Raw genomic sequence first — 25,108 nt, forward strand, 5'->3', positions numbered from 1 at the left:
CTTCTGCAGGACAGATTGTTCTGTTGAAAAATACCAGATTTACTGGCTGGGTCATCAAGTGAAAATAAAAGAAAAATAGCTTAAAAAAGAAAACGAATGCAGTTATGGCATATAAGAATTGGTTAGCTGCAATATAATAAATATTTGCTCTTGAGTTTAATACAGCTTTACAATACCTGCATAAATACACTGTTGACATGTCACAACATAAAGTAGCAGTTTAGTAAAATAATGAAAAAAATTTTCTCAGCCTCCCCACCTTGCAGTGATTACTCACTGAGACCTTTACAATGAACTTTTCAGTAACTTTCATATCTTGCATGAATACATTTCTGACAGGTCACAATACATAACAACAGCATTTTAAATATTGTACCTTTTACCATGAAAAACAGTCTTTCAGGTTCAGCCTAGTGACTCTGTCTAGGCTGAGATGATGTCATTAGTCTGCTACAGGCAGGAGGAAGCATTTCCTCAATCTCCTCTCCACAGACATGGGGATGTGCAAGATGGTGTCATGCCTGAGCCACCTTCTCAGTCCAGATAGTAAATGCTGACCTTTGATAGTAATGAGCAGGTGAAGGCATTGTCAGGGAGAATACTGTGATCTCTGGGAGAGGTAGTATATGTTTACCTATTACCTAGGGTGCATGTACATAAAATGGAGCACTGCGGTGCACTGGACTGCCAGAAATTTTGAGCGCATGATTTTTGGTCCACTGTGGTTTGCTTGAAAGCTAGAACACCGGTTGTTCGTGTGTTCGGCGAATGGTAGGGGCGTTCATCGGGCTATTCGACTGCCGCGCCCCACTATGCACTGTGCCTTGACAGTGCATTTTGATTGGCCAAAGCAATGCACCTGACCACAGGTCAGGTGCAATGCTTTGCCCAATCACAGTGCATGATGATGTCACAAGGGGTTGGGGTGACCCCACCCCCTTGTGACGCCATCACAGTATTTAAGAACTGTCATTCCAGCGCAGCTGTCAGACGGCAGGATCCAGTGTCGAGAGCAGACCATTTTTTTCTTTCTTTTTTCGGGTAGGTTGTAGCGGAGGGTATCGTGATTGAATTTGGATTTACTTGGAGGGACATTTTTAAAATTTTTGTTTTTAATAAAGGAATTGTCAAAGACTGTCTACTGTCATTTTTTAAATTTTTTTTTTTGTTGTAAATGAGTAACAGTATCATGTACCCTATACTCATTCACCTGGGGTAGGCTTGATCTGGGGGTCCCCTTGTTAAAGGGGGCTTCCAGGTTCCAATAAGCCTCCCGCCTGCAGACCCCCACAACCACCGGCCTCGGTTGTCAGGTAGAAGCCCCTGTCCCCATCAACATGGGGACATGGTGCTTTAGGGGGGGAGCCCCCCTGCCGCAAAGCACCCCCCCCATGTTGAGGGCATGTGGCCTGGTATGGTTCAAGAGGAGGGGGCGCTGGCTCGTCCGTCCGCCTTTCCTGACCTGCCAGGCTGCATGCTCGGATAAGGGTCTGATATGGATTTTGGGGGGACTCCCACACCATTTTTTAAAACATTTTGGCATGAGAGGTTCCCTTCAAAATCCATACCAGACCCAAAGAGCTTGGTATGGATGTGGGGATCCCACGCGGTTTAAAAAAAAAAAAGATATAATTGCTGGGCAATGCCAGCAATACTTTTTACATTCAACTGGCAGTGGAGAACCCCGCTGACAGCTGAAACATTAAAGAATGTTTTCACTACTAAAATACTGCATGACTTAATAATATAACTCATGCATTATTTTAGTAGCTGTGTGGTATCTTACCGCATTCTCAGATGCGGTAAGATACTGCTTAGTGAATTGTCCCCTCTCGCAGTCGAACTTTGGATAGGTTCAAATGTTGACCGCGAAACGAACAAGGGGGTGTTCGGCCCTTCACTACTCAGGACTGAAAGTGTTTGGAAATCCTCTCCAAGGAGTACACATAAAGACAACAAATAAAGAGAGGTCCTCACCTATCTCATATCTATCCAAACCTAAAAAAAAGAGTTATATCAGGAGCTGTATTAGTGTTTTAAACCTGACATACATGTATAGCAGTTGATTGATTACAGCATATATGGAATGTAAGTATATGTGGGGATATGCAGCATGGTGCGGCAGTGATAAACACACTAGTTGCAGTAAACAGAACTGGTATTAAAGTCAGAATCCAAACTTCACAAACAACCCAGCAGGAAGGCACCCGAAACTCATAGATGTAACATCTATGTAGAATGGAGCAGGTCTCTGATGTGCTGACAGCATGTGTCTTGAAGGGCAAAATGCGGCCTGGCAGGTCTGTACCCAATGGGAGGATTCCAGATAGGATGGTGGGTCCCTATCCTTTCCCTACTTGTCTGGAACCTTTCACTACTGCTATTTACTGTCACTGTCAGAGGGGTGACCTGTCCCTTCACTATCCACTTCACAGAAATGCGCGCTAGGGGCTTAAATAATCTCTGCCTGACCCAAGATGGCCACCAGAGTCACATGGAATGGCTGCATCCAATCGGATAGCTTTCCCAAAGCGGCAGGAAACCATAGAGGAGCCATGTTCCTCCTGGCTTCCTCTCCATCTTCAATACTGCTGTGGTTGAGCGCCACCTGCAGTGGAGAAAGTAGACTGTACCTGCCTACATATAGAAAAAGTTGTCTCATGATAATCTACTGTATGTGTATTGGACAGGTATTCAGCAGAAATGCAAGATAACACCCTCCACAATACAACAGCAGCATTTAGAGTGAGTGTTTGTTTACCAAAAATAATATTTTGCATTTAGTAGGTGCTGTTAGGATTATTACCCACTACCCTCTCATATTTTGGGGGGAATTCAGTGTTGATATCTCCCTATCAAAGATGCTGGCTGTGATGACTCTTCCAGAGGAGAAGTAAATCTTCCATATGAGACGAGCATACCTCTCAACTTTCTCAACTTTCTGAGATAAGAAAGAGGGACACCTATTTGCAAAAAGTACAGTATGTGGATAAAGTTCACACCCCTACTATATGAAGAATGAATAAAGGAAAAAAGATTGGTTAAACCCAATTAACTTTCTTTTTTTTTTGTACTAGTACTTTCCCTTTATACTGGCTTTTGACATGCAATCATTTAAGGTGGATAAAAGGTTTAACGCAGTAAAACACTTTTGATAGTTAAATGTCTACACACTGGATCAAAAAGAGGGACAAGTGAAGAGGAAATAGGGACAGAGGGACTTATTTCCAAAAGAGGGACAGTTCCTCCAAATCAGGGATAGTTGGAAGGTATAAGTGAAAAGTCTGCTGCAGTCTTCACAATGTAACATTTTTTTTTAAAAATCCAGCAGTTACAGTAAAAGTGACTTGCAAAGCCACATCAGATGGGTATTGCTGGGATTAGAATCACATGTTTTAGAGAAAACTAAGTGCATGGGTCACATATGTCTCCTTATCAGTAATTTACACTCCCTATTTAGTGTTCTTGAGCTGGAGGCTGATAAGTTTTGCATCTTCTGCTTTGGGGATGATAGCCAATAAACCATCTCCTCTTCTAATGTTTAAACTAATATACAATTTTCATGTAGGGCAACCTGGTGTTTGGGTTGTGAGTAGTCGAAAAATTGGCAAATTATGCTGCAAATAATAAAAAAAAATCTGTACTAAAAATATAGGGGTTACATACCTCCCAACCAGGGGCGGACTGACCATTCAAGAACTTGGGCACTGCCCGAGGGCCCGAGGTCAGTAGGGGGCCCCATGAAATGCCCCTGGTACCTTTTTATAGGCTTTTTGTTTGTGTGGGCAAGGACACAGGGGCCCCATGATCCCCTATTGCCCCATGAGTTGTCAGTCCGCCCCTGCTCCCAACCGTCCCGGGTCCTTCTGGACCTTCCCGGAATTTCAACCAAGTCCTGGAGTCCCACAGGTGTGGGCTGCATCCCTGAGCCCAATGCTGGAAGGAGTTCCACTAACTTAATTTTCAGGCATTTGGCAAGGAAGTTATTCTGGTGGTTGCAGTGCTGTTTGGCAGGGGAGAATAAGTGCACCCCACAAGAGACGCAGGAGTGCAGGCACTTTGCAAGTGCTGTGTATCCTACTGAGTGCTCTGAGTTTGGACTTTTCTCCATCTTCTGCCTAAGTTTTCCCACAGTTTGCTGCTACAGTCGCCCACCTGGCAGCCAGTGTGAACTTTGTAAGGGCAAGGAGGGGGTGGTGTGCAGAGGATAGCCCAGAGAGTTGGTGCAAAGGTGAGCAAAGAGGGGGTTTGGGATGTGGAGATGAGCAGAGAGAGAGGTCTAAGGTGCAGAGGGGAATTTGGGGTACAGAGGTTAGTAGGGAGAGGGGCTTGCAGAAGTTAGCAGATAGAGTGGGTGCAAAAGTGAACAGAGAGGGAGGGAGTTGTGGTACAGAGGTTAGCTGGGAGAGGGAGTTGATGTGCAAAGATTAGAAGAGAGGGGAGTTGGGATGTACAGCAAGGAGTTGGGCTGCAAAGGTGAGAAGAGAGGGGACAGAATGCAGACATTAGCAGAAAGGGCATTTGGGGTGCAAAAGTGAAGGTAGAGGTAAGCAGAGAGGGGGGATTTGGGGTGCAGAAATGATCAGAGAAGGGGGGTTTGGGGAACAGGGGTTAGCAGTGGGAGAGGGGTTTGGGGTGCAGAGTTTAGCAGAGAAGGGGGTTTGGGTGTAAAGGCAAGCAGAAAGAGGTGGAGAGGTAAGCAGAGAGGGCATTTGGGGTGCAGAGGCCAGTGGTGGTGGTGGGGGGAAGGGGTGGGTTGGGGAACAGAGGTAAGCAGAAGGAGAAGGGTTGTGGTGCACAGGTTAGCAGGGAGAGAGGGGTGGGATTGCAGCTGTGAGCAGAAAGGGGGTTTACATGCAACATCTCTCCCAGAAATTCCCACCACCAAAGAGGGTAGAGGGAGGAGTGCAGCATGTACAGAAAGGGGGAGTAGTGTAAAAAGGAAGTATGGGCAGTTATTAAGCCACGCCCAATATTTAGCATAATTTAACCACACCCACTTCCACCACAGCATGCTGCAGGTTGCCGTCTTCCTAATGTGTCCCTCATTCTCAAGTCCAAAAGTTGGGAGGTATGGGTTTGTGCAGCTGAAAATGCCTATTTCTTAGATGCAATGATGGTCCAGTTGATTCAGTGCTTTAAAAGTTACTGACCTAGAATACAAATGTAGATGTTCTGACATAACAGATTTTTTCACACCTATCATACTTGCATGTGGTTAGGGATTCAAAGGTAGTAGCCAAAAGCTGACGTTTAAGAGAGAAGTCAGATATGGCAGCCTGCATATTTTTCTAATTACAGGTTTCCTTCAAATGTCAAGCCACCAAGATGTGCTGTATATTTAATAAGTAAGACCCCATTTGTTTATTTAATCTGTTGGAATGATCCCAACTTAAAAAATACCAATGTAGGGTGATACTGGAAAGTTAAATCAATATCTAGATTCCTATATTTTCCGAGGACTTCAGAGAGGAGATATGTGAACTGGAGTCCCCAGCTCTACCTGTTTGATTGGACTGATATGCTGCTCTCTTGCTCTTGGATTCTGCATTCCTTTATTCATTCATGATTCATTCATTTTATATGCCCAAGAATGCAGTAGGGAGAGTGAAATAACCAAGTGTGGCTTTTTAACCAGTTAAACTCTGCCCTATAGCAGTTTTACGGCTACAGGGCGGACTCCCTATGCAAAATCACACATTATATACTGCGTGTACGCGTGGCCACCGGCCCTGCGGTGCTATGATTTGGCACAGCACCGATCACTCAGCAGATTCAGGCCAATGACGTTTCATTGGCCAATGACAGGCCAATGATTCATCATATACCCGTGTTCTCTGCTGCTATGGTGAGGCATAGATATGAGAATATAATGCAATTTATGCATTTCAGTGATAGCACACTCTGTCGACCTCGGGGTAACCCTAAATGTGACTAGCTCCACAAACTTCGGCCCCTTGTAAATCACCTTAACCAGAAATGTGTTTACTCCCCAGCAAAACATCTGTGTTGATGAGTCCTTCATCAGTTTTTCTGGCCGCCTTACATTCAAACAATTTCTCCCCAGCAAGTGTGCCAGATATGGGGTCAAATGTATAAGACATGTGAGAGGGCAACAGGCTATACATGTAATTTTCAGAATTACGAGGGAAAAGATGGAGCCCCCCGGATACTCTGATTCCATGGGGAGCAGTAGCAAGATAGCTTGGGACTTGGTGTCATTCTTTTTCCATATGGTGTATCACTTATACATGGACAATTTTTATACAAGCGTGCCACTATTTAGACATTTGTACAATCTTGGCCTTGGTGCACGTGGCACCGTGCGACCTAATCACCGGGGCTTCCCCCAATAGCTTGTAAATACCCATCTTAGAAAGGGGGAGAAAGCCTGCTTTAAAAACGATGAACTGCTCGCAGTGAAGTAGAAGGACAAATGGGATGTTTTCGTCCTGTCTTCCATTCATGCATACACAGCCATCCAAATTTCCACAGCAGCTGGTGTTGTTGAGAAGCCCCTCTGTGCTCAACCTTAACATGGCAGGGGTGGACTTCAACGACCAGATGATGAAGCCATACTTAGTTTCCAGTAAAGCCAGACAAAATAGAAGTGTCTGTATCTTTATTTCAATTGGCTCTGTACAACGCTTTTTGCATTACAAAGCAATTGGAAGAAGTGGATCCTTCCAAAAATTCCAGGAAGAGATCATCACAGCCCTTTTGCATCATGAAGGTGCTGTGGTCCAAACCCCCAACCCAGATGCAGTGAGCCAGCTGCATTAGAGACATTTTCCTGATGCCATTCCTGGTACCCCAACCTAAAAGTCACCCTAAAAAAGATGTGTCTGTAGCAGGTGTGACACCTGGTCTCTGCCTCATGGACTTCTTCCGTCGCTACCACACACTAGTGGAGTATTAGTATATGGTACAGCATGGCACAGCCTGGGGGAACATATATACACAGGGTTTCAAAAGATTTTATGTAGTCAGGAAACTGGCTATTGAGAGACCCTAACATCTGGCAGTTACAGTTTAAAAAAAAAAAGTAATAAAAAAAGGTAACAAAATAAATAATAATAAAAAAATTGTTTTATTGAGTTACTGTTTTATTGTTAACCATTAACATGTGCTGTTTTCTTTGCCATTCAGCTGCAACACCGATCTGTTTGTTCTGACAGCAACAGGGTCTTGCTCTCAGAATATACGTCAGTGTGTGCAGCGCTGTTGGATGAGATTTTTCAGCCACAGTTAAAAAAGAACATTTATGCCCAAGCATGGGGGCAGCGGTGGTGAGTGGGTGGATCGCTCCTATGCTACGGTATATACGTTTAAACATTTTTTTGGCAGAGATTTCTTCATCCACATCGATCGCTGTGAATAGAGGAATCTGTTAGATTCTTTTTTTTTCCATTCAGCTCACGGGTTGAATGGAAAAAAAAGAGCATTTCATGAGTGCACACCATTAAAAGTGGGTGGATGTAGGGTGGTATATTCTAATGTTGGGCATACCGCACACTTTTTCTGGCAGAGATTTTTCCCTTTTTTTAATTCAGCCCACAGGCTGCATAAAAAAATTAAAAAGAACATAACATATATACCCAACAAGGACCAACGATGTACTAGTACATCACTGGACTTGGACTTGCAGTGGTTATACCAGGATGATGCCTGCGGATGGCATCATCTTGGTATTGTTTTTGTCAGTTGGCAATCGCCTTTCATGTAATAGCAAAGGAGATATCTAGAGTCTAAGAGATCCCAGATTTCTCAGAAAAGAATGCCTGTTACTGCCTATTGCTATCACAGGGGATATTTACATTCCCTGTGATAACAATAAAAGTGATCAAAAAAAAAAATGAAAAGGGACAGTGTAGAAAAAAAAAAATGAAAGCACCTTCATCCCTACCTGTATGTGCACACAATGGCGTACGCAAGCGTCGGTATGTAAACAGCGGTTGCACCATGCATATGAGGTATTGCTGCAAACGTCAGATAGAGGGCAGTAATTATAGCACTAGACCAATATAAAATGATAGCCTGTAAAGGCTTTTAAAGCGTCACCTATGGATATTAAAAATGTATGTAGTTTGTCGCCGTTGCATGGGGCGTTTTAAAGCATGTCATGTTTGATATCTGTTTACTTGGTATACCATCATCTTTTAAATTTTACCAAACAATTGGCCAATATATTGTGTTTTGCGCATTAAAATTAAAAAAGTGCATTATTAAAAAAATTTTGCCTTTGAAAAATTCCTGCGCAAGTTCTATGTGACATAAAAAATTGCAACAAATTTTCTACCAAAAAATACTGATTTTTTTCAGGTGAACAAAAAGTGTCAGAAAAGGCGTGGTCTTTAAGTGGTTAGAAGAGTGAGTGATGTGTGGCATAAGCTTCTAATGCTGGGCATTAAATGCCAAGATAACAACCCCCTCCCCCAAATGACCCCTTTTTGGAAAGTACACACCCCAAACTATTTGCTGAGAGGCATGCTGAGTCAATAAAATAATTTATTTTTTTACACCTTTTTGGAAAATGACAAAAAAAAAAATTTTTGGGAGTACAGGACCCCAACATCCATTAAGCACTTTCAGGCTTTAAAGGGCCTTATTTCCTTATTACACTTCCTGACTACCTATCACAGTTTTGGAGTCCCTGAAACTCCAGAATAGTACAATACCCCCCAAATTATACCTTTTTGAAAAGTAGACACCCTAAGGAATTTGATAAGCGGCATGGTGAGTATTTTGCAGATATCGTTTGTTGCCATAATGTTTGGGAAACTTAAGAAAGAAAATGAAAAAACATATATTTGTTATTTTTTTTATTTTTCAAAACCTTGTGAGAAAAAAAAATGAGATCTGCAAAATACTCACCATGCCTCTTATTAAATTCCTTGGGGTGTCTACCTTCTAAAGAGGGGTCATTTGAGGGGGTGTTTGTACTATCCTGGCATTTCAGGGCCTCCAAAACGATAATAGGTAGTGAGGAAGTGAAATAAGGAAGTTACGCACCTTCAGGCTTTCAAAGTGGCCATGGGATTTCGGGCTCCTGTACGTGGCTAGGCTCCCAAAAAGTCTCAGGTATGTGGTATCCCCATACTCGGTAGAAGTAGTGGAATGTATTTTAGGGTGTAATTCCACATATACCTATGGCATGTGTGAGCAATATATAATTTAAATGACAAATTTGAGTAAAAAAAACCCAAAAACTTGTGGAAAAAAAAAATCCTCCATGGACTCAGCATGCCTCTTAGCAGATAGCTTAGGGTGTCTACTTTCCGAAAAGGGGTCAGTTGGGGGTGTTTTTACTGCCCTGGTACTTTAGCACCTCAAGAAATGTGATCAGTCAATGTGGCAGTCAGAAAGTAAAAGCTGTGTAAATTCCATTATCCATACCATAGTTTGTAGACGCTATAACGTTCACACAAACCAATTAATATACACTTATTGGGATTTTATTTTACCAAAGACATGTTGCAAAATACATTTTGGCCAAAATTTATGACTAACTGAGATTATTAGATATTTTTTATAACAGAAATGAGAAAATATCGGGGGAGTTTTTCAATATTTTCAGTCTTGTTTTGTTTATAGTGCAAAAAACCCCCAAAAAAACAGAGGTGACCAAACACCATGAAAAGAAAGCTCTATTTGTTGGGAAAAAAAAGACATACATTTAATTTATGTGCAGCATTGCACGACTATGCAATTGTCAGTTAGACCAGCACAGCGCCATATAGCAAAAAATGGCATAAATTCCAGTATCTATGCCATAGTGTGTAGATGCTATTGATTTCACTTAAACCAATTAATATCCACTTATAGGGATTTTTCTTTACCACAGACATGTAGCAAAATACATTTTGGCCTAAATTTTTTAATGAAATTTGAGAAAATATTTATTTTCAAAATTTTTGGTCTTTTTTTGTTTATAGCGCAAAAATTAAAAAAAAACACCGGTGATCAAATACCACCAAAAAAAGCTCTATTTGTGTGAAAAAAGGACATAAATGTCTTTTGGTTACAGCATTGCATGACCATGCAATTATTAGTCGAAATAGCGCAGTGCTGAATAGCAAGAAAATGGCCTGGTCAGAAACAGGGGGGGGGGGGGGTAAATCTTCCAGAGGTCAAGTGGTTAATCACTACGGCTGAGAACAAAGATTGAAGTACTGGAAACCTCTGCGATGGATGTAACAAGCAGTAACAGAATTAACTGTCAATTATTCATCCAAAGTGGAAATTAATATTTTAGATTGAATTGGCCTTTACTTACAGACTTACGTGTATTTATATACCTTTCTTTCTATCTCAGGTAAATTGGCATGTTAACTGCCCTCTGCATTTGTGAAGATGGATCTTGTCGAGCTGCTTTATGATATTGACAACAATCTTGGGCAAGAAGACTTTGAATCTTTGAAATTTCTCTGTATGGATTTAATTCCAAATAAAAAGCAAGATAAAATGAAATCATGCCTAGATCTCTTTGAAGAACTTCAGAAATCTGGAGAACTAACTGAAGAAGATACGTTCATTCTGCCAGAATTACTTTACCTAATAGGACAGCACAACCTTTTAAGGAAGCTAAGCACCAACAAGAGTACTATGAATGCCGCCTTATTAAATCAACGATGCATATCTATGTATAGGTACAGTTTTTTATTGCTATTCATTTAGTTTAACTTTTTTTTGCAGCTAAAAAGAAATTAATCTTAATTAGTACATTACATACTTTGTACAGTTTTCTAAAACCTCCTGGGCCTGCACAGTAGCAGTATGTATTTGCTTCACAGAAAGCTATGCAAAGAGAATTACTTTTCCAGTACTGCTAATCTCTGTCTACAAATGCTAGTTGCCTGGCTGTCATGTTGATAGGTTGACTCTACTTCTTTATGAGTCACTGACCTAAATCAAGCTTCCTGCAAGTAAAATCAGAGCAAAGTCTGAACTCCTGATCTGCATACTTGTTTTTGGTCAGTTACTCATAATTAATTCAGCCAAGAAACTAAAATTCCAAACCAGACATCACTCATACAGTAGCTGCGTATATGTTTCCCTTAGTATAAGTTACCTTTAAAAGTCCAGTTTGAAGTTCATTTACTAAAAAGGGAATATTTATTATCGCAGGGCTCGAATATTGCAATACTTGATGTGATCCAGCTCAAAGTAAATACAAACCTTTATTTTTTAAAAGTGCATGAAAGATTTTTTTTTATGTTATGTTCGTTGTCAGTGTTAAGACTGCCTCAGAATTCTCACCATGGCATTCTGATTTTGCCATTTAAAAGGGAACTTCACCTCACAGGCATTTTTATCAAGTAATATATTTTCCCTGTTTATAAATATACCCATTGACAAAACAAATTATGACCATAATGTGAAATCTATACTGGGGCAGGCCTCAAGCTTCCTATTTTCTACTACATGTGTAAAGTTTGTTTACTCCCATATGCTAGTCAGCATCAGGTAAGAGGAATTTGGGGGAGGTAATTCAGGAGCAAGAGGATAATATCATATCCCAAATGTCTTTTCCTCTGTGCAATACAGTGCTCACCAAATATCAAAAGCAACACCCCTAGTGGTATAACATGCATATTTGATACCCAAAACTGATTTATTATTTACAGCCCTCCACCCCATAAAACAAGTTATTTTTTAAAATAATCCTGTAAGTAACTGAATTGTACTAATAACCAGAAAAGAGCTAAAGATGTTGAAAACTATGGTGTCTCCTTACATTAATGGTCAGAGAAGAAGTACCCCTGTACAGTGGAAGTGAGTGGAGAAGTGCCCCTTACATATGAGATCTTTGGACAAGTGCTCCCTTACATTAGGGACAAGTCTAGTTCCACTTTAACCTAATGTACAGTATAGTGCCCCATTGCCTTGGTGGTCAGTTGAGATGTGCTTTCTTCTATTGGTGATCAATGGGAGAAGGTCCCTCTTACCTTGGTGATCACTGGGAGGAAGCCTGCCTCTTACACTGGTAATCAGTTGAAACATTGTGAGGTGGATGGCAGGGGCTGGTTCGTGGTTGGGGTGAGGGGTCTATCTTGTTCTTATCTCTTCTTCTTCTCCTTTTCTCCTTTGTTGTTATGTTCTTTTTATCTTGAGCTTGGAGCTCCTGCAACCTATAATGCTCCTTTAGTGAAAAAACAGCATCATGAAGGCCAAAGAACACACCATACAGGTCAGGGATAAAGTTGTGGTGAAGTTTAAAGCAGGGTTAGGTTATAAAAAAATATCCCAAGCATTGAACATCTCACAGAGCACTGTTCAGTCCATCATCTGAAAATGGAAAGAGTATGGCACAACTGCAAACCTACTAAGATATGGCCTCTACCTATACTAACAGGCCGGGCAAGGAGAGCTTTAATCAGAGAAGCAGCCAAGAGGTCCATGGCAATTCTGGAGGAGCTGCAGAGATCCACAGCTAAGGTGGGAGAATCTGTCCACAGGACAACTATTAACCACTTTACAACCGCGCTGTATCCAAATGATGGCTACAGCACGGTTGTCCAGTTCTGGGAGGGCTTCATATAATGTCCTCCCAGAAGGTGCCCCCCCCAGCGTTGCGCACCCGGTGCTGTCAGTGATCTCTTGGTCCTGCCCACCAGTGCCATCCACCAGTGCCACCCACCAGTACCCAGCAGTTGCACCCATCAGTGCCGCCCAGCAGAGCCACCCATCAGCGCTGTCAGTCAGTGCCACCCATCATTGCTGCATATCCGTGCAGCATCATCAGTGCCTCCTCATCAATGCCCACCAGTGCCACCTCATCAGTGCAGCCTATTAGTGCCCATCATTGCTGTCTATCCGTGCCACCTCATCAGTGCCCATCACTGCAGCTTCATCAACACACATCAGTGAAGGAGAAAAATTACATGTTTGCAAAATTTTATAATGAAAACAAAGAAAAACATTTTTGTTTTTTCAAATTTATTTGCTGTTTTTTTGTCTATCGTGCAAAAAATAAAAGCCCTAGTGGGTATTATATACCACCAAAAGAAAGCTCTATGTGTGAAAAATATTATAAAAATGTCATATGGGTACAATGTTGCATGACCACGCAATTGTCATTCAAAGTGCAACAGCACTGAAAGCTGAAAATTGGCCTGGGCAAGAAGGGGGTAAAAGTGCCCGGTAGGCAAGTGGTTAATCATGCACTCCACAAATATGGCCTTTATAGAAGAGTGGCAAGAAAAAAGCCATTGTTGAAAGAAAGCCATAAGAAGTCCCATTTGCAGTTTGCAAGAAGCCATGTGGGGGACACAGCAGACATGTGCACGAAGGTCAGATGAGACCAAAAGTGAACTTTTTGACCTAAAAGCAAAATGCTATGTGTGGCAGAAAGCTAACACTGCACATCACCCTGAACATACCATCCACACTGTGAAACATGGTGGTATTTGCATCATGTTGTAGGGATGCTTTTCTTCAGCAGGGCAGGGAAGCTGGTCAGAGTTGATGGGAAGATGGATGGAGCCAGGGCAATCTTAGAAGAAACCTGTTAGTCTGCAAAAGACTGGGGCAGTGGTTCACCTTCCAGCAGGACAATGACTCTGAACATGCAGCCAGAGCTACAATGGAATGGTTTATATCAAATCATAGTCATGTGTCAGAATGGCCCAAAGTCCAGACCTAAATCCAATTGAGAATCTGTGGCAAGACTTGAAAACTGCTGTTCACAGATGCTCTCCATCCAATCTGACAGAGCGTGAGCTATTTTGCAAAGAAGAATGGGCACATATTTCACTCTCTAGATGTGCAAAGCTGTTATAGACATACCCAAAAAGACTTGCAGCTGTAATTGCAGTGAAAGGCAGTTCTACAAAGTATTGATTTGGGGGCAGAATACAATCGCACGCCACATTTTTCTGATTTTTATTTGTAAAAAATTTTGAAAACCATTTATCATTTTTCTTCCACTTCACAATTATGTGCCACTTTGTGTTGGTCTGTCACATAAAATCACAATAAAATACATTTACATTTTTGGTTGTAACATGACAAAATGTGGAAAATCTCAAGGGGTATGAATACTTTTTCAAGGCACTGTATATGGATAAGCAAGGTGCATTAATCCTTCCATTTCAACATAAATTGTAAATTGCCTATAAGTCCCTTAGTAGTTTGTTAAATAATGGAATATCACTACTGCTTAGGTAGGGAAGGGCTTCGTTATGCTATGAGAAGGGAAAATACTAGTTTTTGAGCTGGGATATTATACCGTCTGGGAGATTTATATTTAAAGCTTTGCTTTAGGTCTGGTTTACACCACAATTTCTGCATGTACGTTTTTGATGTGTTCTGGTGCGTTTTTAATGCTTTTTATTACTTCCCTCCCCAACCTCTTTATTTCTTCATCTAAATTCAGGACATGTGCATTCCAGTGCATTTGTGATGCATTTGCCACATTCCAGATGCATTTCATATAGAAAAAAATGCAGCATGTTCTACTTTTGTTGACGGCACTGGAAGACACTGCACTGGTGTGAACTAGGGCCATTGGAATCTATGTTGAACACTGTCCATGCATTTTTGAAGCAGAATAAAGAGGTACTGGCCTGTATCTGGTGTGAAGCAGATTAATATTGTGGTCACATATGTCCCTATATTTTCTGAGTACTTTAGAGGGTGGGTAACATGGTTGAGGGGATTGCAATGCAAAGTATAAGAATGTCTCTGAAAAAGGGCACACCTATGTTCCCTTTTCACTGCTGATGATCCTCTTGATATCGGAGTTTGTTCTTAAAGCTATGGCAAGCAGAATTTCCTTTGATGCTCTTTTATACCGTAGATATTACAGTTGGTAATGCAGAATATAAGGCTCTGAGGGAAGTCAGAAATCTCCAGATGAAACTCCACTTCTGTAGGGTGAAGAACATGTAATCCCAGGACACCTAGTTAAAAGGCTTATATCAATAAACACATTCATGTGGAATTCCAGGATTCCCTTATTCTTAAATATGTCCCCTCTCCCCTCCTAACACCTATTATTATTATGATTATTATTATACAGGATATATATGGCGCCAACAGTTTGCTCTGCACTTTACAATATAACAGAAGACAATACAGCAACAATACAGTTCAATACAAGAGGGTTAGAAGGGCCCTGCACCTTGGAACTTACCTATGCTTATTAACCGCTTCCCGTCTGCCCTATAGCAGCAGAAGTACTGCTACAGGATGGCAAGGGTGCACAAAATCACATATATACGTGATTTTGCATTTCTGGGTAGGGGGCACGCGCTCCTCCTACCCGTGCCACCATTGCTCACCGGCTCCCGGTGATAGCCGAGCATCTCCGACGGGGGGGTGGGGGGACTGTTTGTAAACAAAACAGTTCTCTTCTCTGTCAGCTCCTGCACACTGCATTGCATGGCTGTGCATAGTGCAGCCATGCAAAGCAGTGTACTTACAGTGGAGCACAAACACACAACCCCACAGTAAAACACGCACAGCACACAGTTAACCCTTTGAATGCCCCACATGTGAACCCATTCCTGCCCAGTGCCATTAGTACAGTGTCAGTGCTTTTTATTAGCACTAATCACTGTATTGGTGTCACTGGGGATGTCAGTGACACCAAGTTAGTTCCCCCCAGTGTCAGAATGCCCGCCGCAGTTCTGCTATAAGTTGCTGATTGCCGCAATTACTAGTAAAAAAATTTAAAAAATCCCAGTATATATACACTGCCATTTGTAAATGCTATAACTTTCACGTAAACCAATTAATTTACACGTATTGTGTATTTTTTTAGCAAAGACATGTAGCAGAATACATTTTGGCATAAATTTATGACGAAATTTGTTTTTTTTTGTTTTTTTTTTTACTGGACATGTTTATTAGCAAAAAGTCAAAAACATTGTTTTTTTCTCAAAATTGTCACTTTTTTTTCTATAGTGCACAAAATTAAAAATACACAGGCGATCAAATACCACAGAAAGAAAACTCAATTCGTGGGAAAAAAAGGACATACATTTAATTTGGGTGCAGTGTTGCATGACCGCACAATTGCCAGTTAAAGTAACGCAGCGTCGTAACACAAAAATGGCCTGGTCAGGAAAGGGGGGTAAATCCTCTGGAGGGCAAGTGGTTAACCTATGTAAGACAGATATGTATATTTACCTAATTTCAGGCTGCTCCAGTCCAGCCACATGATCCCCCCTGTGTCAGCCAGTGGCAAATGCAGGGGAGAGGAGAGAGAGATCCTACAAAGGCTAGTCAAGTGGTAACGTCACCAATAGGCTTCATTGGCCCATCCACTGCCAGCGCTCCCTCCTCTCCCCTGCAGCAGCAAGAGGGAATAGGGAAGTACACACATCTTTCCTACACAGGTTAGTAAGCATAGGTGTTAGGAGAGGGATGGGTCAGTTTTAATAACAGACATGGTATTTCATAATTCCACATTAACTGTCTCTCTCTCTCTCTCTTTCTCTCTCTCTCTCTCTCTCTCTCTCTCTCTCTCTCTCTCTCTCTCTCCCATCCTGAATGAAGAAAAGATATAATATGTTGGTATTCATTGTGAGTAATCTATCCATATAGTCATACTGTTCTAAGAAGTATGGTATGTAGTTGTGCTGGAAAACGGATCATATTGGTCCCAGATGTAACAAACCTTAAAGGAATAGCAGGCCATTGCTGTAAATAGTGTTACAGTGAGCTTTTTTCAAACTCTAATTCCTGCAGGATGGACGCTGAAAAGAGCGTGGTCTAATAATCAAGCTTTGTCATGTTAATGAAAAATGAGTGAAATTGTTTGGTTTTATTTGGATTTGGAGTTTTAAGTTTGGATTTGGCAAGTGTTTGCTTGTTTGCCTAATTGCCTATCCACCTATGCAAAAAAACTAACTGTGAAATCTGAAAATAAAGTTGAAATATTTTTCTTTCTAATATAAAAATATAGAATTACTAGTCAATACTTCATTATTTTATGTTTGCCTGTTCTCTTATGACTACAGAAGAATGCTTTTCCAGCTTCATGAAAGCATCACCAAAGACGACCTAAGGAGTATAATATTCCTTCTGGAAATTCCCAGCAAATTCAAAGAAAACAAGGTGAAAGATTGATTTCTATTTATTTATGTATGTTATGAATTTAGGTGCACAGTTATCATGGTAGTGCATTTATTTGGATCTTAGGATAAAGTTTTACTTCAAGTTTAGTTGTTATGTTGTGGTTTTCTAATTCAACTGGAGAGATGATAGAAAAGTTCACACAATAAACAAGCCGAGATTTAGTGCATATTTACAAATATTTACACAGTTGCATTTTTGAAGCTTAACTCCAGCCAAAAACAGGATTTGGAAATGTGCACTATAAAAATAAATGTGCACTTATGAAGTGTGTGCCATGTATGTAGGCTGGAGCATTTCACTTTAATTTACCCCATACAGTATAGTAAGCACTGAACATGTGGTGTGGGAAATGCTGATCACAGTGGGTCACTCGCTTTGCTCCCCGTCCTGTTTCGTAGAGTGCAAGGTGTGCTTTCAGTTTTGCAAGAGAGGTTGTGACATTCATTTGTGCCTCCCCCATTCACAGGACACCTTTCATTCAGTGAAAGGAATGCCAGTCATTTTCTGAATAGCTGAGGTGCAAGTGACCTGCTATGATCAAGGTACTCCAGCTGGAAGTGTAAGTCTTAACGCCAGATGTTTGGCACTTACTATACTGCAGGGGTGTCAAACTGGTGGCCCTCCAGCTGTCGCCAAACTACAAGTCCCATGAGGCATTGCAAGATTGACAGTTACAAGCAACACTCCCAAAGGCAGAGGCATGATGGAACTTGTAGTTTCGCAACAGCTGGAGGGCCACCAGTTTGACACCCCTGCTATACTATAAAGGGTGGTAAAAGTTTTACAGAATGCTGCAGTCTACAAACATGGAACTAACTTCATAAATGCTAATGTAATGTATTGTAATGTCCCAATATTGTTTTTGCTAGAGTTCATCTTTAAAGGACTAAGTTCACTTTTATGACAAAATAATAAATGCACATTTTTTTGCAGGGCAAAGAAAATGTGCATTTATCTGTTTTTTTTACAGGAGCTTGCAAAGCATTGTATCAGGCTCCTGCAGACTTTTTCTCCAGCTCTCTGACCATACCACTGTACAGGCTTTTAATGAGGTAATAAGCTGGAAGAAGTGCAAATGGCCTATGAGTGTGCTTATTACCATGTTTCAATGATAAATACAAGCCTGTCTGCTGTGGTTGCAGATGGGACTTGTAGTTTGTTCATTCACAGATCTCTGTGAATGAATAATGCAATAGTGCACAGCACCAATTTCAAATGTAACAGTGGTATAAAGAGTCCAAAGGGACACTTCATGTCACTGCACAGTAGAGTGGTGACATACAGGGTCATTCAGAGCAGTGCAATATTATGCATATATATTGAAACACAGTGTTCTAGTGCGAACATGACACACTGAAAATAACGTAGTTTTCAGTGTGTCATTGCATTTTCCTGTGTTTATGCAGAAGGTAAAATACTATAAATAAAGCACATACTATAAATGGGTCCCAACGGTTTAATCTGTGAAAAATGGAGCAGAGACATTGGTGTCCTTTCATGCAAAGGACAGCTGGTCACATCGTTTATTTTAATTATGTAGGAAAGATAAAACCATAGTTGCTAACAGTCCTGATTTGTCCAGGACAAACACGAAATCTAAACTGCTGTCCCAACACGACCTCGGGCCAGGTCCTGTAACTGAAGGTCAGTCACAGACAGCTCAATTCTGATGTTTGGGGCAACCTTTCTGTACTGCTAGGCAGGTTCACAAAAACATGCAGCACCAGTGTGGATACAGATCCTTCCCCCTACCTCCTGCCACAGTAGCTGAGCTAACTGAGCGGCTCTGTTTCATATTAGGGACTGCTACTGGCTGATGTGAGGCTCGCAGGAGTGATTGGGTGGAATTCCAAGAGAAGACATGGCAAGCCTCAGAGGTGATCACTCTAGCCTGTCTTCTGGTGCTGCATGTGTGACGTGTGAGCGGGTGGAGGCAGGGCCAGTGCTTCCACTAGGCAAATTAGGCAGCCGCCTAGGGTGCTCTGCTACCTAAGGGAGCCTGAACACAGCACAGGCCAGCACACTCTCTGTGTGGGACACTGCAACGTCCTGAATGATCCTTCAGCTGAGGGGAGCAGCGGCAGAGGGGAGGAAGAAAGGATAGAGGAAGATGCTGGGTGTCTGGGGCCAGTGTAGCAGCTGAGCTTCTGCTCCTTACAGTGTTCCTCTCAGACTCAGTCCCTTACTGCAAGCCGGCTGGTGGCTGTGGATCAGTGTGGAGTTCCAACCCTTTTCTTACCATTCATCAGCACAGGCGGAGCTGCGCCTGCGGTGGAAGGTAATGTCTGACTCTGATGTCTCATGTCTGTGTGAATGTGACCTGGCCAGCCGGCCGGACATCCATCAGATGTGCAATGTGTCAGTGAGTGATGACATCATCACGATCCCACAGCCTGCTCTTCTAGTGCCTGCTGATCTGGGTCAGTGTTGATGGTGCTGTGTTGTGTTGGATCTGTCACTGTGTGGGATCACTCAGTTCAGTTGTCTGCTGTCACAGCGTTTTATCTCCCCCCCATTACCTGGGGAATTCCAGCCTGGGATCTGTCAGAGTGTGGATCCATCATCCTCCACTCACAGCAACTGTCACCCTGCCACTGCCAGCCACAGATACTGTCCATCCGTGACATTGATTTTGTCTTTAATATTGGTGCTGGTGGCATCCTATGGCACTTGTTTTTGCAAATTAAAATAAATTTAGCAGTTTCATGTTTTGTTGATTTAATATTTTCTAGTGTTTTTCTAATTATTTATATATTTATTCATATATTTAGTGTGTAGGGGGGGGGGGGGAGGCACAAGTATCTGGTTTTGCCTGGGGTGCAAAATAGTGTAGCACTGGCCCTGGATGGAGGTATGTTAGTGCTGCTTTTGTGATCCCTGCATCTCTGAAGGGAAGATTGCTGGGTCTCTCTGTGTGTTTTTTCTTTCTTTGGGTGGGGGGTGGCTGTTACTGTAATGGGGTCTGTATCTCATGCCGATGGCTGTATGGGGGTCTTTTTCTCATAAGGATGGCTGACTGCCCTGCACTGACATACTGCCAACTGACGGCCGTGCACTGACATACTGACAACTGAAAGCATGCACTGACGTGCTGCTCACAGACTGCCCTGTACTGACATACTGCCAACTGATGGCCTTGCACTGACATACTGCCAACTGACAACCATGCACTGGCATACTGCCAACTGACGGCCGTGCACTGACATACTGCCAACTGACGGCCGTGCACTGACATACTGCCAACTGACGGCCGTGCACTGACGTACTGACAACTGATTGCCGTGCATTGACGTGCTGCTCACAGACTGTCCTGCACTGACATGCTGTTCACACACTGCCCTGCACTGACATACTGCTCACTGGCTGCCCTGCACTGACATACTGCTCACTGACTGCCCTGCACTGACATACTGCTCACTGACTGCCCTGCACTGACATGCTGCTCACAGACTGCCCTGCACTGACATACTGCTCACTGACTGCCCTGCACTGACATACTGCTCACTGACTGCCCTGCACTGATGTGAGGCTCACAGACTGCCCTGCACTGACATACTGCTCACTGACCGCCCTGCACTGACATACTGCTCACTGAATGCCCTGCACTGACATACTGCTCACAGACTGCCCTACACTGACATACTGCTCACTGACCGCCCTGCACTGACATACTGCTCACTGACTGCCCTGCACTGACATACTGCTCACTGACCGCCCTGCACTGACATACTGCTCACTGACCGCCCTACACTGACATACTGCTCACTGACCGCCCTGCACTGACATACTGCTCACTGACCGCCTACACTGACATACTGCGCACTGACCGCCCTGCACTGATATATTGCTCACTGACCGCCCTACACTGACATACTGTTCACTGACATACTGCTTACTGATTGCCCTGCACTGACATACTGCTCACTGACTGCCCTACACTGACATACTGCTCACTGACATACTGCTTACTGACTGCCCTGCACTGACATACTGCTCACTGACTGCCCTGCACTGACATACTGCTCACTGACTGTCCTGCACTGACATACTGCCCACTGACCATCCTACACTGACATACTGCTCACTGACCGCCCTGCACTGACATACTGCTCACTGACTGCCTTGCACTGATATACTGCTCACTGACTGCCCTACACTGACATACTGCTCACTGACACTGACATACTGCTCACTGACTGCCCTGCACTGATATACTGCTCACTGACTGCCCTGCACTGACATACTGCTCACTGACCGTCCTACACTGACATACTGCTCACTGACCGCCCTGCACTGACATACTGCTCACTGACCGCCCTGCACTGACATACTGCTCACTGACCGCCCTAAACTGATATACTGCTCACTGACCGCCCTGCACTGACATACTGCTCACTGACCGCCCTGCACTGACATACTGCTCACTAACCACCCTGCTGCTATATACCGCACACTCTACAACTGTGTACTGCCATTTCTTACTACACTGCATATTTTTTTGTTTACTTTTGTATTTTGTTTGCCCCACAACTACAGTGCTCTTATATGTGCTTAAAGTGTGGCACTAGATTAACAATATGCCTCTTTTTAAAACTACGTCCATTTTAAATGAATGCCCCACCTCTAACTAAGGCAATTCTCTGCCTACAATGGCGTGCTGAACTCAAAGGGAGAAAAAGATGTCCTTGACATTTATTTAAAATATTGGCAACTATGTGAAACCTGTATGGGAAACAGTTCCACTTTTTTTTTTTCTAAAATCCAGCTTCCCTATGTATGAATATACCATTAATGTACTTCAGTTGCAGAAAAATAAAAGCTCTCTTTCATTTTGAGAACAAGGCCCTTGCTGTATTTCTTAGAAAGTTTCTTAACTTGCTGGTATGTAGATTTAGGACAGGGAAATCAGTAAGTCTAGGTTCACACCTATGCATTTTTCTGTTGCGTTTTGCAGAAATTACAGTCCATTTAATATGATTTCCTATGGGGTTCCGCTCCCCATCCATCTGGCATATTGGATGACAGCTTCCCGTCTTCCCAATAGAAAACAGAGGGCTGTGTCTGTGTCCGCTCTGCAGCAGCGGAGCGCACACAGACCTGTCATCTGCTTGCTCAGCAGGGATCAGTGGAGAGATCCCTCGCTGAGCAAGTGGATCTGCTGATGGGTCCATCCCGTCTAAAAGGGGCCTTAAAGATCCAAAGGATGAGTGCTTTTTATTTAAGTTCCTAGAGCAGATAAAGTGATATATTACCTCTGTGTCTATGCATAATGTGCTATACTGTTAATCAGTAACCCGAAAAAAAAGTCCTGATACATTCATTATAGGCCATGGCTACTGATGAGGTTGCCCACCCTCATCCAGAGGAAGGTGACCTGTCTGACAGAATCATTTGCAGTTTTCATCTAGACAAAACTGAGCCAACTTCCTAGTCCTCATCTAAGGCTGGCCATACATTATACAATTTTCTGAACAATTTTCCTGATGATTTACGATTTACCAAAATGATATATAATATGAGGTCAAGCCTAAACACTTTCAATTTGTAACCAATCAGGCCAGCCCTTGTACTACATAGCTGAAGGTAAGCATAAAACAAATTGAATAAGAAAATTGTATAATGTATGGCCAGCTTAAGAAACTGTAGTGGGTATAGGGGAGGTCATAGCAAACCTATGACAGAGCTGGACAGCCATGAAATGACTTTATATATACATGGAGATTCACAACAGCATGTTACTTCTAATTGCTCCTTTAGAGAGCAATCTTCCCAGCTGGAGGTGTAAATAGCATTCTAACACAAGAAATACAGCTGTTACACAGTAAGACTTCTAATAACAAAATATACATTCAATATATATCCACTTAATCAATACCAAATGTTTGACATATAAAATGGCTGTTCCATTTTCCCTCACAATACAGTATATATATTTTATTTCCACCCAAGAAATGTACGTAAAAGATCAATTAAAAATTGCTATTTGAAAACATTGGTGGACTTGCTTTATGAATTAGTATGGGTCTATAGATTGAGAATCCAATGAATCTCAGGTAGCCAAATGGCTTTCTCTTCAACTGTAGATTCATCTGACTGTGCATCATTTAGCATAGTCACAAGCATATGCTGTCACCGGCCGTATAACTCGGACAGGGCCGATGACAGATCTGAGTACTAGCCCCTGTTGCCGCTATCATGTGACCTGCTGTGACCAATCACAGCAGGTCACATGACAGTTGTATACAATGGATGGCTTCATTCATGCCATCCATTGTATACTAGTGTCTAGCTGTGAATGGTCACAGCTAATCACATGCACATGTCATGTGATTAGCTGTGGCCAAATCACAGCTAAGGACAAAAAAAAACCTGAATGAATCGATTTCATTCAGGTAAATGCTTGCTTATAGCAAAGTAATTCTTTGCTATAAGCAAATTGTGTAAAAAAAAAAAACAAAATACTGATCACTTCCCCAAAGTAGTACAATGTTACTATGGTAACATTGTACTGCTTTGGTCATAGTAAAATATGAAAAAAAAAGTCTTAAAATTTTTTTTAAAAAATGTAATAAAAAATAATCAAAAAATTAAAAAAAATTAAAAAATATATATATTTTTTTTTTCATACTATCACCAGTCAGTGTCCCCGTTCACCGCCATGCCAGTTATATGATGACGCTGTACTGCACTGGTCACAGTATGTAAAAACAAAATAGTGAAAATAATTTTTTTAATTTTTTTATTTTCCGAAAAATTCTGACAAAAAAAATACAACTTCAAAAAACTCGCCATGCCTATTATGAAGTACGTCGGACTGTCTACTTTACAAAAAGGGGTCATTTGGGGGATATCTGTACTATTCTGACATTCTTGGACCTCAAGAAATTAGATTGGCTGTCAGTACTTCAGGATTGATCAATTTTCAGATCTATACCATAGTTTGTGAACTCTATAACTTTCCTACAAACTAAATAATACATCCTAATTTGGGTTATTTTCACCAAAGACATGTAGCAGAATACATCTTGGCCTAAATTTATGAAGAACAATTATTTATTTGTAAACTTTTATACAGAAACAAAGAAAATCGTGTTTTTTTTTCAAAATGTTTGGTCTTTTTTTGTTAATTTAGCAAAAAATTAAAACCCCGGCGGTGATTAAATACCACCAAAAGAAAGCTCTAGTTGTGTGAAGAAAATGATAAAATTTTAGTTTGGGTACAATGTTGTATGACCGCGCAATTGTCATTCAAAGTGTAAGAGTGCTGAAACCTGAAAAATGGCCTAGGCAGGAAGGTGTAAAATTGCCCGGTATTGAATTGGTTAATTACACAAAGCCCCAGGTTTACATTGTGCACCATTTGGACCTTCTAGCCTCCAGTGTCCTGACAACAAATGATGTCATCAATTGATAAGGAGGATGTCAGTTGCCTGCACAGCATCCCAGTTTGACCCTCCCCTCCCCTCCCCCCTCCATCAGTGCTGGGGTCACAGTAGAGAAAAACTGAGGGAGAAGAGAAACATTGGAATACTAGTCAGTACCAGTGTGCAAAAGTGTATTTGATTTGGAAAAATAAATCACCTCTAACATTGGGTGTGCTACATGTGTGGATGTCGCTGCGTTATATAAAACTATTAGAATAGTTTTTACATTTTAGAATGGGGTGCCTGAAGACTGTCCATAATTTTAGAGGGTGCCTTGAGCAAAAAAAGGTTGAGAAACACTACTCTAGATGGATATACTACTTAGGTTCATCAGGTATTCAGAGTAGATGAAACATGTAAATATATTGTGTTCTGATATGTGAATACCCTGACTCCATCCACTCCATGCTGTTCATTGCAGCTCAGCTGGTATGATAATGTGAGTTACAAATATCAGCCCCCCACCTTCACAGCCATAGACAAACGATAGAGACTGTTCCTGAAAGGGAAAATGCAAAGTACTGCCTTTCCGTGCAGTCAGGGTACTTTTATCCTGTTGTTCCCTGAACTAAGCTAATCCCCTATCTCCCACCCTAAAT

The 25,108-nt window shown here is 41.9% G+C and overlaps 1 protein-coding gene across 1 annotated transcript in view; it reads left to right on the forward strand.

The window, feature by feature from the left end:
- CASP10 (caspase 10) overlaps window positions 1-25,108 on the forward strand; it is a 98,713-nt gene that overhangs the window by 26,523 nt on the left and 47,082 nt on the right. The window contains exons 2-3 of the mRNA XM_089670329.1: window positions 10,316-10,649; window positions 16,968-17,064. Of these exons, the coding sequence (XP_089526455.1) occupies window positions 10,354-10,649; window positions 16,968-17,064 (393 nt within the window). The 5' untranslated portion in view covers window positions 10,316-10,353. The remainder of the gene's footprint in view (window positions 1-10,315; window positions 10,650-16,967; window positions 17,065-25,108) is intronic.

This window comes from Staurois parvus, unplaced genomic scaffold, assembly GCF_062004578.1.
Source record: "Staurois parvus isolate SC_StPar_1 unplaced genomic scaffold, SC_StPar_1.0 ptg000011l, whole genome shotgun sequence".
Lineage (NCBI taxonomy): Eukaryota > Metazoa > Chordata > Amphibia > Anura > Ranidae > Staurois > Staurois parvus.